The sequence below is a fragment of the Opisthorchis viverrini genome (assembly GCF_000715545.1).
Source record: "Opisthorchis viverrini unplaced genomic scaffold opera_v5_71, whole genome shotgun sequence".
Taxonomy (NCBI): domain Eukaryota; kingdom Metazoa; phylum Platyhelminthes; class Trematoda; order Opisthorchiida; family Opisthorchiidae; genus Opisthorchis; species Opisthorchis viverrini.
Window position 1 is genome coordinate 1,177,523 of NW_008751727.1, and position 12,563 is coordinate 1,190,085.

At 43.7% G+C, this 12,563-nt stretch overlaps 1 protein-coding gene across 1 annotated transcript in view; it reads left to right on the plus strand.

The window, feature by feature from the left end:
* Window positions 1–301: 301 nt before the first annotated feature.
* The window catches only part of T265_04365 (hypothetical protein), a gene marked incomplete at both ends in the record, with an annotated part of 54,237 nt that continues 41,975 nt past the window's right edge, over window positions 302–12,563 (plus strand). The window contains 5 exons of the mRNA XM_009169086.1: window positions 302–670; window positions 1,711–1,814; window positions 2,893–2,996; window positions 6,523–6,624; window positions 11,510–11,797. Of these exons, the coding sequence (XP_009167350.1) occupies window positions 404–670; window positions 1,711–1,814; window positions 2,893–2,996; window positions 6,523–6,624; window positions 11,510–11,797 (865 nt within the window). The remainder of the gene's footprint in view (window positions 671–1,710; window positions 1,815–2,892; window positions 2,997–6,522; window positions 6,625–11,509; window positions 11,798–12,563) is intronic.

Here is a 12,563-nt window from a genome sequence, read left to right on the forward strand (position 1 = left end):
AGATTCAGCCATCCTCCCCAACGTGACTTTCTTATTACCTTATCCTTATCCTTGATGAGTGAAAATATACGGTTGGAACTGTTATATTGGATCAACGGTTTGTGAGCTGAAGACGAAAGAGAACTGACTCTGTGCGGTTTGAAATCAGTGTTCAACTCTCTGTCTTCAAAGAACGGTCACCGTAACGGACACGGTAGAGCAAACTTTTGTGGTAAGCTCCACATTTTAGTGTTGTTTCCTTCTCATTACAACTAAGCCTAATTCTCTCGACCTCCTTTGTCACCGTCTACATTTTCCTTTCAGTTACAAATATCAGTATTTTCAACGATAATTCTCTGTGCTTACGGCACCTACTACTTTACCACACCAGATTCTTTCTGACTCACGGCATTGTTCGGTAATAATGACCATTGCGGAATCCAGCCGGTCGATGGAAGAATTATTTGACTTATTTTGCACTGCCAACTCATTTTCAAGCATTCTACAGCATTTCAATCAACTGTGTGCTGTCACAGTAAGAGCCTCGACTGCCAAGCATCCGTGGAATGTGTATCGCGAGTTAAGAGCCAGCCTTAAATCCTACTGGAAGGCTGCGGCATTGTTCGAGAAACTTGACAAGCGGGTCCAATGTGCGGAATACATGCAACAAACCGCTTGCAATGGAGTGAATGTAAGAACTTTCAGTTTTCTCTGTTGTTTAGTGTAGTGGTGGTAGGAATATGCTACATCTCCGTGACAACCACAACTTAGGAAATAACTTCTAACATTAGTTGTGAATGTTGGCCTTGGATTCACGCATATTCATGTGTGCCGATAGTTGCGCATATCTTTTCTGTGCATCCTTGTGTGTGTGTGTGTTGTGCATCCTTGTCATCTATGTCACCCATTTATTATACACTACTTAGACTTATCCACTGTGGTAGGTAGGTTTTCCCCCATGCCGGAGTGTGCATTTTTTCGAGTTCATGTTATCTCCCAAACAAAATACCTTCCGTGAGATTTGGATCCCTCGTCTTCTAGAGGACTCGAACGTAATGTATCTTGTGTTTTCCGTCTGCTATAATTTGTGGCGATTGTCTTCGATTTGCGAGTGAACCATATTTGGTAGTGTCGGGTTGCGGCAACTCAAACATGCTTATCTGAATCGAACTCTACGCATTGTCTGATCCAGCCGTTTGTCCATTCACGTGCAGCTTGCTAAACTCAGCTCTGATTGTACTGGGCCAAGCTAACAGTAAACATGAATATGAAATACTCGTGTTCCAGTGTGCTGTTCACAGAGCTTTCCCTCAACCTGAGGTAAACTCTGAAAGTTTTGCCTGTCTTCATGTATGTGAATTCATCATCAGATGCGTATGTGTATTACTTGGGGCGAGATGGCTCAGTGGTAAGAGCGCGAATTTACTGACCCGTGATTCGACTTCTCTTGTCTAGGCCTGGGCATCCGGGTAGTATCCCAGCCCCCGTGCTTCCTCCTGGTGGCGTGGCATTGAAAGGGTGCAAATAATTAAATGAGTATGGCTTACACATTGGCTATGCGAATGTGTGCACCGTGCTGGGTTAGTTTCAGTTTTTTTGTAGAAAGTGGCACTTACTAGGATTTTCTTTCAATGTTGTTCCTAAACGACCTCTAGTTTGTGTTCGTTCGTGGCCAGACATTCTGAAATAAACCAAACCAAACTTAACCATCTGAGGCGTCCTTTATCCCAGGTTATCGTGGTTGGTTGTGGTCCATGTGGTCTCCGTTGTGCCATCGAATTGGCTCTTCTTGGTGCTCGAGTGGTTATCCTCGAAAAACGTGATAAGTTTTCAAGGTGAGTTTCAACGGTGCTTATTTATTTTATAGAAAAGATGAGATGACTGTTGGATTCCCGCAGACGGTTGGACGAACAGTTTACTCCAGACCGTATTCGCTTGATATGTTTATTCAGATGTGTGCGTTCAGCTTTCGTTCTTCGATTTGCTACTTAAAGATATTTAAGAGGATCTACATATTCACAGTCTGTAGTGTACCAAGTAAACTGATGTTACTCTGATTCCAGTTATTTGGGTTTTAGACCTTAATGAACTGGAATTTGCACATTCAGTTCCCAAGTCTTTGTCCCCAACTCTTTATTTATTTCACAATGTTTATTTCATAATGATCTAATTGGCCCTTAGTTCTTTGGTCTATTTACTTAACTCTGTTCACGATATCGACTAACTTTCAATCCTTATTAAAGTCGTCAGGTGGTGAGCGTTCAGCTTGAGGCCTCTGAACTTCATTATTTAACCAGTGTTAAATTCTTAAAGTGTCAGTAGATAACCCGATTCAACTACATGCAGCTTGTTAGTTCTGCTGATGGATAACTTGGTAAATTCTTGTATGTATTTTGCAGACGAAATCTGCCTCCATGCTTGCCTATCACTTTACTTAACCCCATTTAGCGCACTTAAGGCCATATGTCTTTTTTATAGCTGCACCTGACGGTACTTTATCCAGGTCATTCCTCTAAAACTGCACACAGCCAGACATAACATTGTGTAGTGTTATTGAACCGTGAAGTTTTGATCGCTAGAACCAGACATCATACAATCACATGTAAGGGGAAAAACGCATGCAGCTCTGAGGTGTCATGTCTGATGCTAAGCTTATATGTTGTTTATGTCGAATCCAGTTGTTTGCTAAGTTGATCGGTGCTTTACCAGCCTGTCGGAATAACTCCCAGTTCACTATACAAGACTGCCCTCTGTTTCACCTACTACTTGTCAGCCGTAGATTTTTAAGGTTTAAGACGGTAACTTATTAGCCGGACACCCAAATCCGTCATCAACTAAGGTGCTGCCAGGCCGTCGACACTACCCCCCTCGATTCTAACACTCATCGCTCTCCTTTCACTTATCGGAATGCAGAAACAATGTCCTTCACCTTTGGCCTTACTTGATTGATGATCTGCGTGCCCTCGGTGCGAAGACATTTTTCGGGAAATTTTGCGCCGGTTCCATCGATCATATCAGTAAGTTGCTGTGATGTTTGTAAAACCCCGCAACAAAGAAGCATACACCCGTACACAAACAAACACAGTGTGGTGCATTTGTGTACTTAGTCGTGTGTTACACACACGACCTTAACTATATCCTACTCACTGTATCACCCACCCTTAGCAACGCTGTAGATAACGTGTCCTTTACAGAGTCAAGCGTATGCGCCACGGCGTTTGGGTGTGATCTATTGTCCTGACGAAAACTCGCGTTTTCAATCATGGTACCATAGTTTGTCGATATATCATGCACTCTCTGGTTGTCCGGCATTTGGAATGCCACACACACACATACCCACGATAGAATCACACGGCGAGTCAACATAGTTTGTCAATAGCTGAGGGAACAGTCAGTGGACCGAGTGCTAGGTACTTTAATTGTCCCACCAGCACACTCAGTTGGCTTTTCTGGGGCCACGCCGAAGCCAGGGTGCTGTACGTGGATAATGATCGGAACTCGTGCCATTCGCCTGAGAGCCGTGCTGACCATTGCTAAGGTTTTGGGCGCGCGCCAGAAGAATGGAAAGCTCGAAGATTTAGGGCCTAACCAACCTTTCCGATGGGACAATCTATGGATATTGAACGTGGCTATTCCTGCTGGGACGGTCGAACCCTACCCCATGACTCGTTAACCTGCTTATGGAAAATCCGGTTGTCCGTTGGCATTTCATCAGGGTATGCTGAAATTTCTCAGCCTGAGCGGATTACACACTGCAATACTCTTACCACGGTAATCCCACACTAGTGATCTGTATGCTACTCGAATACGGACCACAAACGTTTTTCGAAACAATATATCTGAATGTTGCAGCCAAACAGCTGCAATTACTATGGTACGTCTCGTTTTATCATGGTTGCTTCGTTGCTTCTAATCCATTCTTATGTGTTCCACAGTGTTGCTGCGGTCAAACCAGATCCCGTCCAGAGGAACTCATCTTTGTCGCGGGATAGCGTAATGCCAGGGTCAGTGGTACTAGTTAATTAAGTCGAAGACAAAAGAGTATTGATAGATTAATGTTTTTTTATATGGAACATGGAAGTTTTTTGTTGCTAGCTCAGGGGGATGTTCCCTAGAAGATGCGTTTCTCTGACAAATTTATTTGAAGGATATTATGGATGGAAGTCAGGCGTAGCCATCGGACATTGACATCCCAAGATCAGTTTATGCTTTTAGGTTCATCGAATTTGCAGCACCAATCGCAAATTGCTGAATATCTTGAGAGCAAGGACGGGACCCCACACGTGCTTATCGAGTACAGACCTTTTCTGTCTTCATAGACCCAAATATTGGGCTTGTTTGCTGTCTCTGCTTATTTTCCTTGTTGTGGATGAAGCAATCTATCCTAGCTTGAACCATCGGAACCTTGGTGCCCATTTCTTGGCTGAATAACTGACCAGCTGATTGATGGGTTTGGTGGCAATAAGAGCGAGCTAGGCGTTCGAGGTCCTGCTGTGCTTTTCAATACTATAAACAACGGTCGCCGCGCAACGGTTTAGAAATAAATCCTTAGTTCCAAATGTTGACCGTCAAAACCGAATGAGTATTCATATGAGTGTATTTCACTAGTAGGTCGAAATATGTTTGGATGAAGGGATTTGAAACACTCAGGTTTCTTTGTGTAGGAAACATCGATTCCAACGCAAAAATGAGGGTTGCAGTTTGTGTGTGTGGCGTGATATTGCAAACATTCCTATGTGTTGCTTGTCTGGTTCTATTCTCTTATTTGACCTTTGCTTTTAAATGTTCTGTCTGTCTGTCACGAATGTATAGTAAATCTTGGACGCAAGTAAGATCCTTTTGTATGATCAACTGGCTTCTCCGATCTCATTGTTTTCACGTCCTGCTCGTCCTCAGTGAACGTAAGTGGAACTATCAACCTACCTAGAGTCCTTGGTTTGTAGCTGGTAAACGAAACTAACCTGAACCGTATTAATTTAACGGTGACATAGTTCACAGTTCAGCCGTCAGCCGGACTGTCATAGCAGTTGTGAAAATAAAGAACGGGAGGTCGCTGAATTCTCTTGTGACTTCGTAATTTGACTCTTCCAGTTCGTCACAGTTAACGTAATAATGCAGTTGATGTAAGCCGTCTAATGTTATACTTGCATTAGCTTGACAGTTTCACCCTTTTTGCTACTGCTCACTGGTCAGCTTATCACTACTTGAAATCCTAAGGCTACTTTGTTTGTCCACTTGTATAGATGTTGCTTAACTGTGAAGTATGCAGGCCGTGGGCAAACTCCAATCTAGTCGGTGATAAGTCCGAGTGATGCCCTAAATACCCTAAATTTGGGACTAATGGTGATGGGAACATCAGTATATGTAGACATAAAGCACCGCTCATGAGGTTGCTGAAAACACTTCGACTGCCTACGTTCGGTTACGCCCTTCTTGGGGCTCATCCGGTAGGCGCAGTCTTCGAGCTCCCATTAATAATCCTATTTTCTACTTGAACCCAAATAGCACGGAATTAGCGATAGCTCACTGTCTAAGTTTTGGAACCAAAACTTTTCGAAAACTGGACGCTATGTGCTCAGAAAAGTCCCACCATCGTGTAGACTTTTCCATTTGAAGCCTGGGTTCAATGAGCCAACCAACACTGGGTTACGTAGCATGAACCGCGCGATTAATAAATTAGTAGCGGGTGAGAGTTCATCACACTGATTCTTAGCAGCTCCTAGTTGAACGATACTATCCAAACCCGTACTCAAGGGGGGTTCGAGTTAGAATTTTCCCCGTGATAATTACCCTTTTTGGCTCGTAAGTTCACTCAGATTCGAAGCCAAAGTAATATAATTAATCAATCAAAACGTCGAGACTAAAAGAGGGCCTAGTTGGTTCTCGGAACGTCTTACACTTAGCGTTTGTTATCTCCCAAGCACTCACTCTACCGTGGTGGTGGGGGTAGGTGATTTAGTAAAGATGACGGAGAAGAACTTCATCTAAAGCTCTCTCTTGGTGAACTGTCCGGCCTGGGCTTTTTGGCACAAGAACGCTTACGTTCGGATTCAGATATCTCATTACAAGAGATGCTGAAATCTTAACAGGCAGATTACATGAATGCTCGATGATGCCTCGGTTGAACACAAATAAGGAATGAGCGAGCTAAAGGACTTATACGAAAGCGAAAAACATCAAAACCAAGGAAGCATTACACGAAGCCAGTTATTCAATCACTATGGAAAGCCCTTTTGTTCACTTACGTTAACAGCGCGTACCATTAGATGGGTCGGGATCACACCACTGTTCTAGCAGGCGTGCACGAGTGAATGAGCGTGGAAAAACCGATCAACCGACTGATTCTTCTGACCGATGCAGTAAGAAAACAAGCTGATTTTTGTAGTTATAGCGATCGAGTTCCGATTTATCTCGTTGTTGACGAAAGTCAGTACACCCACCACTCAAACAACTAACGAGGCTTTTCGGATTCACTGCGAAAATTCCATTTCTTATGAAGATCTTAATTCTCCCCCGTTTTGTTGCATCACTATCCTCCCCCAGGCATTCGAACTCTTCAGTGTATTTTGCTCAAGGCCGCCCTACTATTTGGAGTTCAAATTTTTCCCGGTGTGACCTATCATGGTCTTGTAGAACCGACTTCGGGTGAGTTCTATTCCTATTGCGCATATTGTTTACTTTTATCAGTGTTATTCTGAAGGTCGAATGTGAGTGCAGTGATGGTCGTTATTAGATACGAAGCAAACCTTCCAAACAGGCCCGTTTTTGGTTTATGTTACACTGTAAGAGATAAGGTGCGGATGGTCCACTAACCTGATACTATACTTACTTGTCTGTTGCTTTGTTTGCCTAGACGTGCGATATGATTGCAATAGCTTCGTCACCCCCCAAGTGCTATCTTCCGCGTTTTATTGCTGGGAGCGTTAATACAGAATCTGTTCACCCAGACTTAGCTCGATTCGGTCAGGGTACAGCTGTCACCGATCGAATGTGTTTCCTTCGTACATTGTACGTGCTGCCTCTCTGGTCGCTACGAGCTTACTGACTGAGTTTGTGCAAGGCAGACCTCAATTGAGCTGTATGAGGACTGTCTACTGAAGATGCTCTGGCAGCAAGAATTCGAAAAAGGACAGAAGCGCGAGTCTGAAAAGCCCCGGATATATCTATAATATGAATGCCTCTAGTCAAGACACAGAATTGCTGATTTTCTTGGACCTAGTTATAGCCCGTGCAACTGTCGCCCATGCAGAGGGGGAAGTGAATCCAACCAACGTTGAATTATTCCCTACACATGTGCTTATCTATGGATTCTTCGTTTCCGTTATCAGTGGAATTCGATAGACAAAAGTGTCCGAAAAGGGTACATTTATTTAGTCTATCGCATGTAAGTCTCTCTCTCTCTCTCAAAGTGAAATCATCCCTATGTTATAATAATATAATAATATCAATCTATGAGCAGTCTGAACTTCAGAATGAACATCAACGAATTGTCGGAAGGAAAATATGTCCTTTGTGGGGAGGTGTATCAGCGTACGGAGGAACTGAGATCGCCTTGCGAAGGATTCACTTAAGCTGAGCTCGAAGCATGACCTTTGTGAGGAAGGAAGAAAGTGGCTTCAGGAAATGCGCGTTAATCTTATTAGGTATTTTTTGCATTCGTTTTATCATAACGGATTAACTTAAGGGCTCTTGTTGCGCACATCTGACACAACAGTCCCTTTTGGCATGTCTCGGGGGAAGATAGATCACCCACAAGGGTCGTTCTGCATGGGACGAACTGGATTAACTATGGTTCCTTCTTTTAGCAGACACAGTTGAACACTGCTGTCGCTTTGAGGCTTAAGTAACGTTAAGAGTCTTTCGTTCTAGCGGAAATGACTCAGCGAAACTGGTCCGTGGAAATGTATAAATGCGTTTTCATGTGCATTCATTATCACGCCTTTGTTGATACGGCGTAAGTGGATTTCTTAAATGAGATGAACGCGGCAAATAACTGACTGTAAAGACAGGCCCCCGTTTCGTCACCATTCTGTTGCAACGGATGAACTAATTAAAGCTCCTGGCGCCTCATTGCATCGGGGTGTAGAGTATTTTACTAGAACGATAACCATTATGTTATTTTGCATTATGCTGAGTGCTTTACCCGGAAGTGGTTTCCATACAGAATCTACCTCTTTTCATCAACGAAAAATTGCAAGAGCACTAAAATAATCGCTTCAAGTAATGACAGTCTTCGTTGCCCGGACCTTGCAGTGGGTAACCAGAACTGAATCGAACGTTCGATCCATTCCTTGGGGCACACCATATTTATCTGCCAGACTGGGGTGGTGGCCATCACGACTCTCCTGGTCTCGCAACTCCGGGTTCGAATCTCGGTTCCGGCGTTAGTCATTTGGGAGAGGTTACATGTCTATGGCTCAAGTGGTTAGAGCGCGAATTTACTGACCAGAAGGTCCGTGGTCCGAATCCGACCTCTGCTTCTCAACTTCCCCTATCTAGGCTTGGGCCACCTGACAGTATCCCAGCCCTCGTGCATCCTTCGTGTGGCATAGTAGCTAGGCACCGAAAGGGCGCTACAGCTGAACGATTATTATTTTATTACATGTCTGTCCCCGCGAAACTCCCATATAGAGCTGGTTCGTCCTGTTAAGAGTCGATCAGAGTAGCATGCAGCTTTGAAAAAGTAGACAGCTTCGGTCTCTTTGGAGCGGCTGTTGTAGTAGCGAGCGACGTATTCCCGTAGAGCCGATGGTTTCCTGGAGCGTGCCACATACATCACCCGAACCAGAAGTTTTACAGCCTCATGAGTTTAAGCATACTTCTTCACATTTGGTCTACTGCAGAATTTTCTGTCTCGTTTGCAAGCGTTCTTCATGAATTCAGTTGTCTGTTTACACACACACACAACGCCAATATTTCTGCTCCTTGGTAACCAACCATACCGTCAGTAGTGTGATGGCGCTGTTCTTGACTACTTGCCAAAAATAGTCCTATGTATTACATTGATGATACGGTTATTTCTACCTTAGTCATCCTGTCCTATTGTTTGAAGGTTCAAGCATCCGTTACCGTGAACGAAACTGCTGAACCTACCTACTATGGGACTAACTCACTCTGACCCCCCTCTTTATACAGCGTACAAGCACATTACACAAACGGCAATGTGCAGAATTGAAAAACCGACTCGGTTTTATCTAACGACCCTATTTTCAATGACTCCCCCCTGATATAAGCGTTTAGTGGGAAACCTATAGCTATTCTAAAATTTCGTTTGTCTGACTCCTCACTCCTTATCCGATTACATCCATTCTTCTCTCCTGTGTACGTGAATCTCTTTTCGCACTGAATCCCGGTTCATCGACTCGATTCACCAGGTCCTTTTTCGTGCTGATGGATCTGTTTTTTTTTCTCAGTGAATTTTTCTGTTTGCTTGATCCGGATAACGATGGTACGGTGCGGTACCTAGAATTTTGAGTTTTCGCATGGCAGTATTATCTATATAGACTGCAAATGGACTTGCGAAGTTTTTTACTTACCATGCGTCAGTTGCCACGTCCCCGTGTCCTACACGTCAATGTTGCTGTCAGATATCTTGAAGATAAGCTGATGAAAAGGTTTTGTTAAGTCACTATGGCGTTATCTGTCACACTTTGATGCATCCGGTAACATCCGTAGAGGAATGCAATATTAATGCTGTATGTATATTACCGAGATACGAAAGTTCTATTGGCTCTCGAATTCTTTACATAGGGGTCCATTGCCCATGTCCGCCATATGAAATTTCGATCATACCCTAATCCTCTTGATACGCTAGATGCGCACGGTAATCATTGACTTTTATCTACTGGCATCAACGTGGTAGAGAGTGCAGAATAGTAGCTTAACTTAGCTTATTTGAACCGTAAAGTGAGTTCAGTTTGTCTTCATGAAGGAAACTATTCACAAGGTTACTGAAAACTCTTCGACAGCCCACGACCGGTCTCGCCATTCATGGGGCTCCTCAGCTAGGCACAGTCCCCAATTTTCCACCATCCTTATGTTCTACTTGAACTCAAATTGCCTGTGTGCAGCACAATCAGTTGTAGAACATCATAAACGAGAGATTCGGTTGTCTCTCGTGAAAACCAAATTGAGTTCAGTTTGCTTTACGATTCCTACCTTGGTCATCCTATTCATTTAAACTGACAAACACGGTGTCAATGTTTGCGCGTGGGCTTTGGAACTCCTTCAAAGTTTTAATGCGTTGCGAAATTACATCATTAGGCCTCGCTGGTAACCAGAACTGTCATCTAGTTAGCATTGATACCAGTTTACAGTCAGTACCCCTGTTGGATCACTGTGCTGGTGATACACGTTGTATCCTGTTACATATATACCTTCCACAAGAACCGTTTGTATACTCGGCTTCCTGCTGGAAATTCCAAGCCTCCATACGTGTTCGGTGACCTGCTTGCATAAAACGCCACATTCCTCACTTTAAATTCCATTTCTCAAATAGAAATTTCAATCAAACAATGGTTTTCTAAGCTGTCTCTTCGGTCCACATGACTTTCAACAGATCGTATGATTGACAGGCACGTGTTAAGAGTGTGATTTGCTTACATCTTTTCGATGTACGTTCAGTGTTTACGCGTTGAATTCGTTGACTGTAAGGGCTGTAAGGGCACTTTCAGTCCATATGGCGAATAGGCTTGTGGATACCTTTCCTGTCATTGCGAGAATTTACTTTTGGCAACGCTCTATCGGCCCTAATCGCCGTTCCACTTGGCTCAAACGCTACCCCAACCGCCTCGGGTTACCTAACATTCTAGGCCCCTGGTCAACTGTGTACATTTGTGAGAGGTCTTACTGCAGATTGTCTTATTACACTGTGTATCTGTAAAGAAATTCAGATTTCCTGTTTATTAAAAGTAAAACAAAATTGACAGGGCGACATTGCCTCCCATTTTTTTGAAACTACACTACTTCTATTCAAGTTACTTAAGCAGTTAATAGTACTGTTTAAGAAAACCACTGTAAACGGATATTAAAACCGAGCTACACATTTTACTACTGACAGTGTCAATGCCCGTGAGGGTTCGACACATGTGGTTTGAGTATTTGAATACTGGTCGGGGGGTTGTGAGGGACACTTAATCTACTTCTGGTATTGTGTACTACTGCTTATCAAAACGCAGTGTGATGAAGCAACTGAATGTTGATTTTTTGTATCTTTGCCAGGAAACGCAAACTATTTGTTGATTCCTTTGCGTGTTCTACTGCACATTTTTCTACTCAAGGGACCAAGTTGTTTATGGAAACTGACATCCTTTAGAGACTAGTGGAGAGCAATGTGCTAATGATTAGTCTAGTTTTTCGTTCGTTCAGTTTCATTCCTCATGAAAAATTGTCTTAGGACATCTCAAACGCGGTCTCCTATGAGGTGTGTTCACTAGTTTGTCGCTTTCAGGTTGAATTTGTGTAATTTTCGCACGAGCAGTCACCTAAATAAACCACTAACTAAAAGCTTTCTCTGACTCACATTTTACAGAGTCATCTACGATTGTCAGTGTGGGCACACCGACCCGTATATTTCTTGACCCTGAGGATCCAAGAGATACGAAATCGATCCACGCAACACGTCAGCGTTTTCGGAACGGTGAATCGACGGAGAAGAGATCAGCTGAAAATACTCCCATTGGTAACCAAAATGGGCGAGTGGTTCATTCGGGATCCGTTCCAGTCGGATGGCGAGTCCATGTGGAGCCAGAAGTGAAGGTCTTACAAAACTATGAAACTGACGTACTCATAGGGGCGGACGGCAAGCGCAGTTGCTTAGGTGAGAATGTGTTTTCGCTTCCTTGGACGGTTGGTCTCATTGTTTTGAGAATAGGCGCCCACCCACCCATCTATTTGACTCTTCTGGTGTATTTCCTAAAATTTCCCCTGTATCTTCTGCTCCTACTTTATGGCATCTGATTGATCTTTGGTGGATTATCAATACAGAGTGACCTAGTGTGGAGTGTGGCCGCATATCTGGTTCGGTCGCACCATGGGAACTGAAATTTTGGTCATGTTCCTCCGTACCGTTTCAAATCGTGTGTCCAGTGTGCTTTGGACTAATGTTACAGAGCACTGCAAAGAATACAAATTGTAAGAAAATGTATGCATCAAAAGGGCGAGATGGACCAAGTGGTTAGGGGAGGTCCGGACCGGAAGGTCCGTGGTTCGAACCCGACCTCTACCTCTCGACTTCTCCTGTCTAGGCATGGGCAACCTAGCAGTATCCCAGCCCTCGTGCTTCTTTCGTATGGCATGGCGGCTAGGCACCGAAAGGGTGTTACAGCTGAACGATTTCGATTTCGATGCATCAAAGATTATAACGTATGTATACACTGACTGCAATGAAATGCCCATGTTTGGGTGTCTGTGGTCACTGGTAATAGGAGGGACAATAGTTTTCTCACACTTACCGTGGAGAAACGCAAATAATTTGCCTAGCTTGACCCTTGCGATTGTATCTGGCACGGAACGTCGATCGTCATTTTTCTTAAGTTTGTCCGTTTGTTCTCATCCCTTCAAAATTGCTTCAACAACGGATAGAA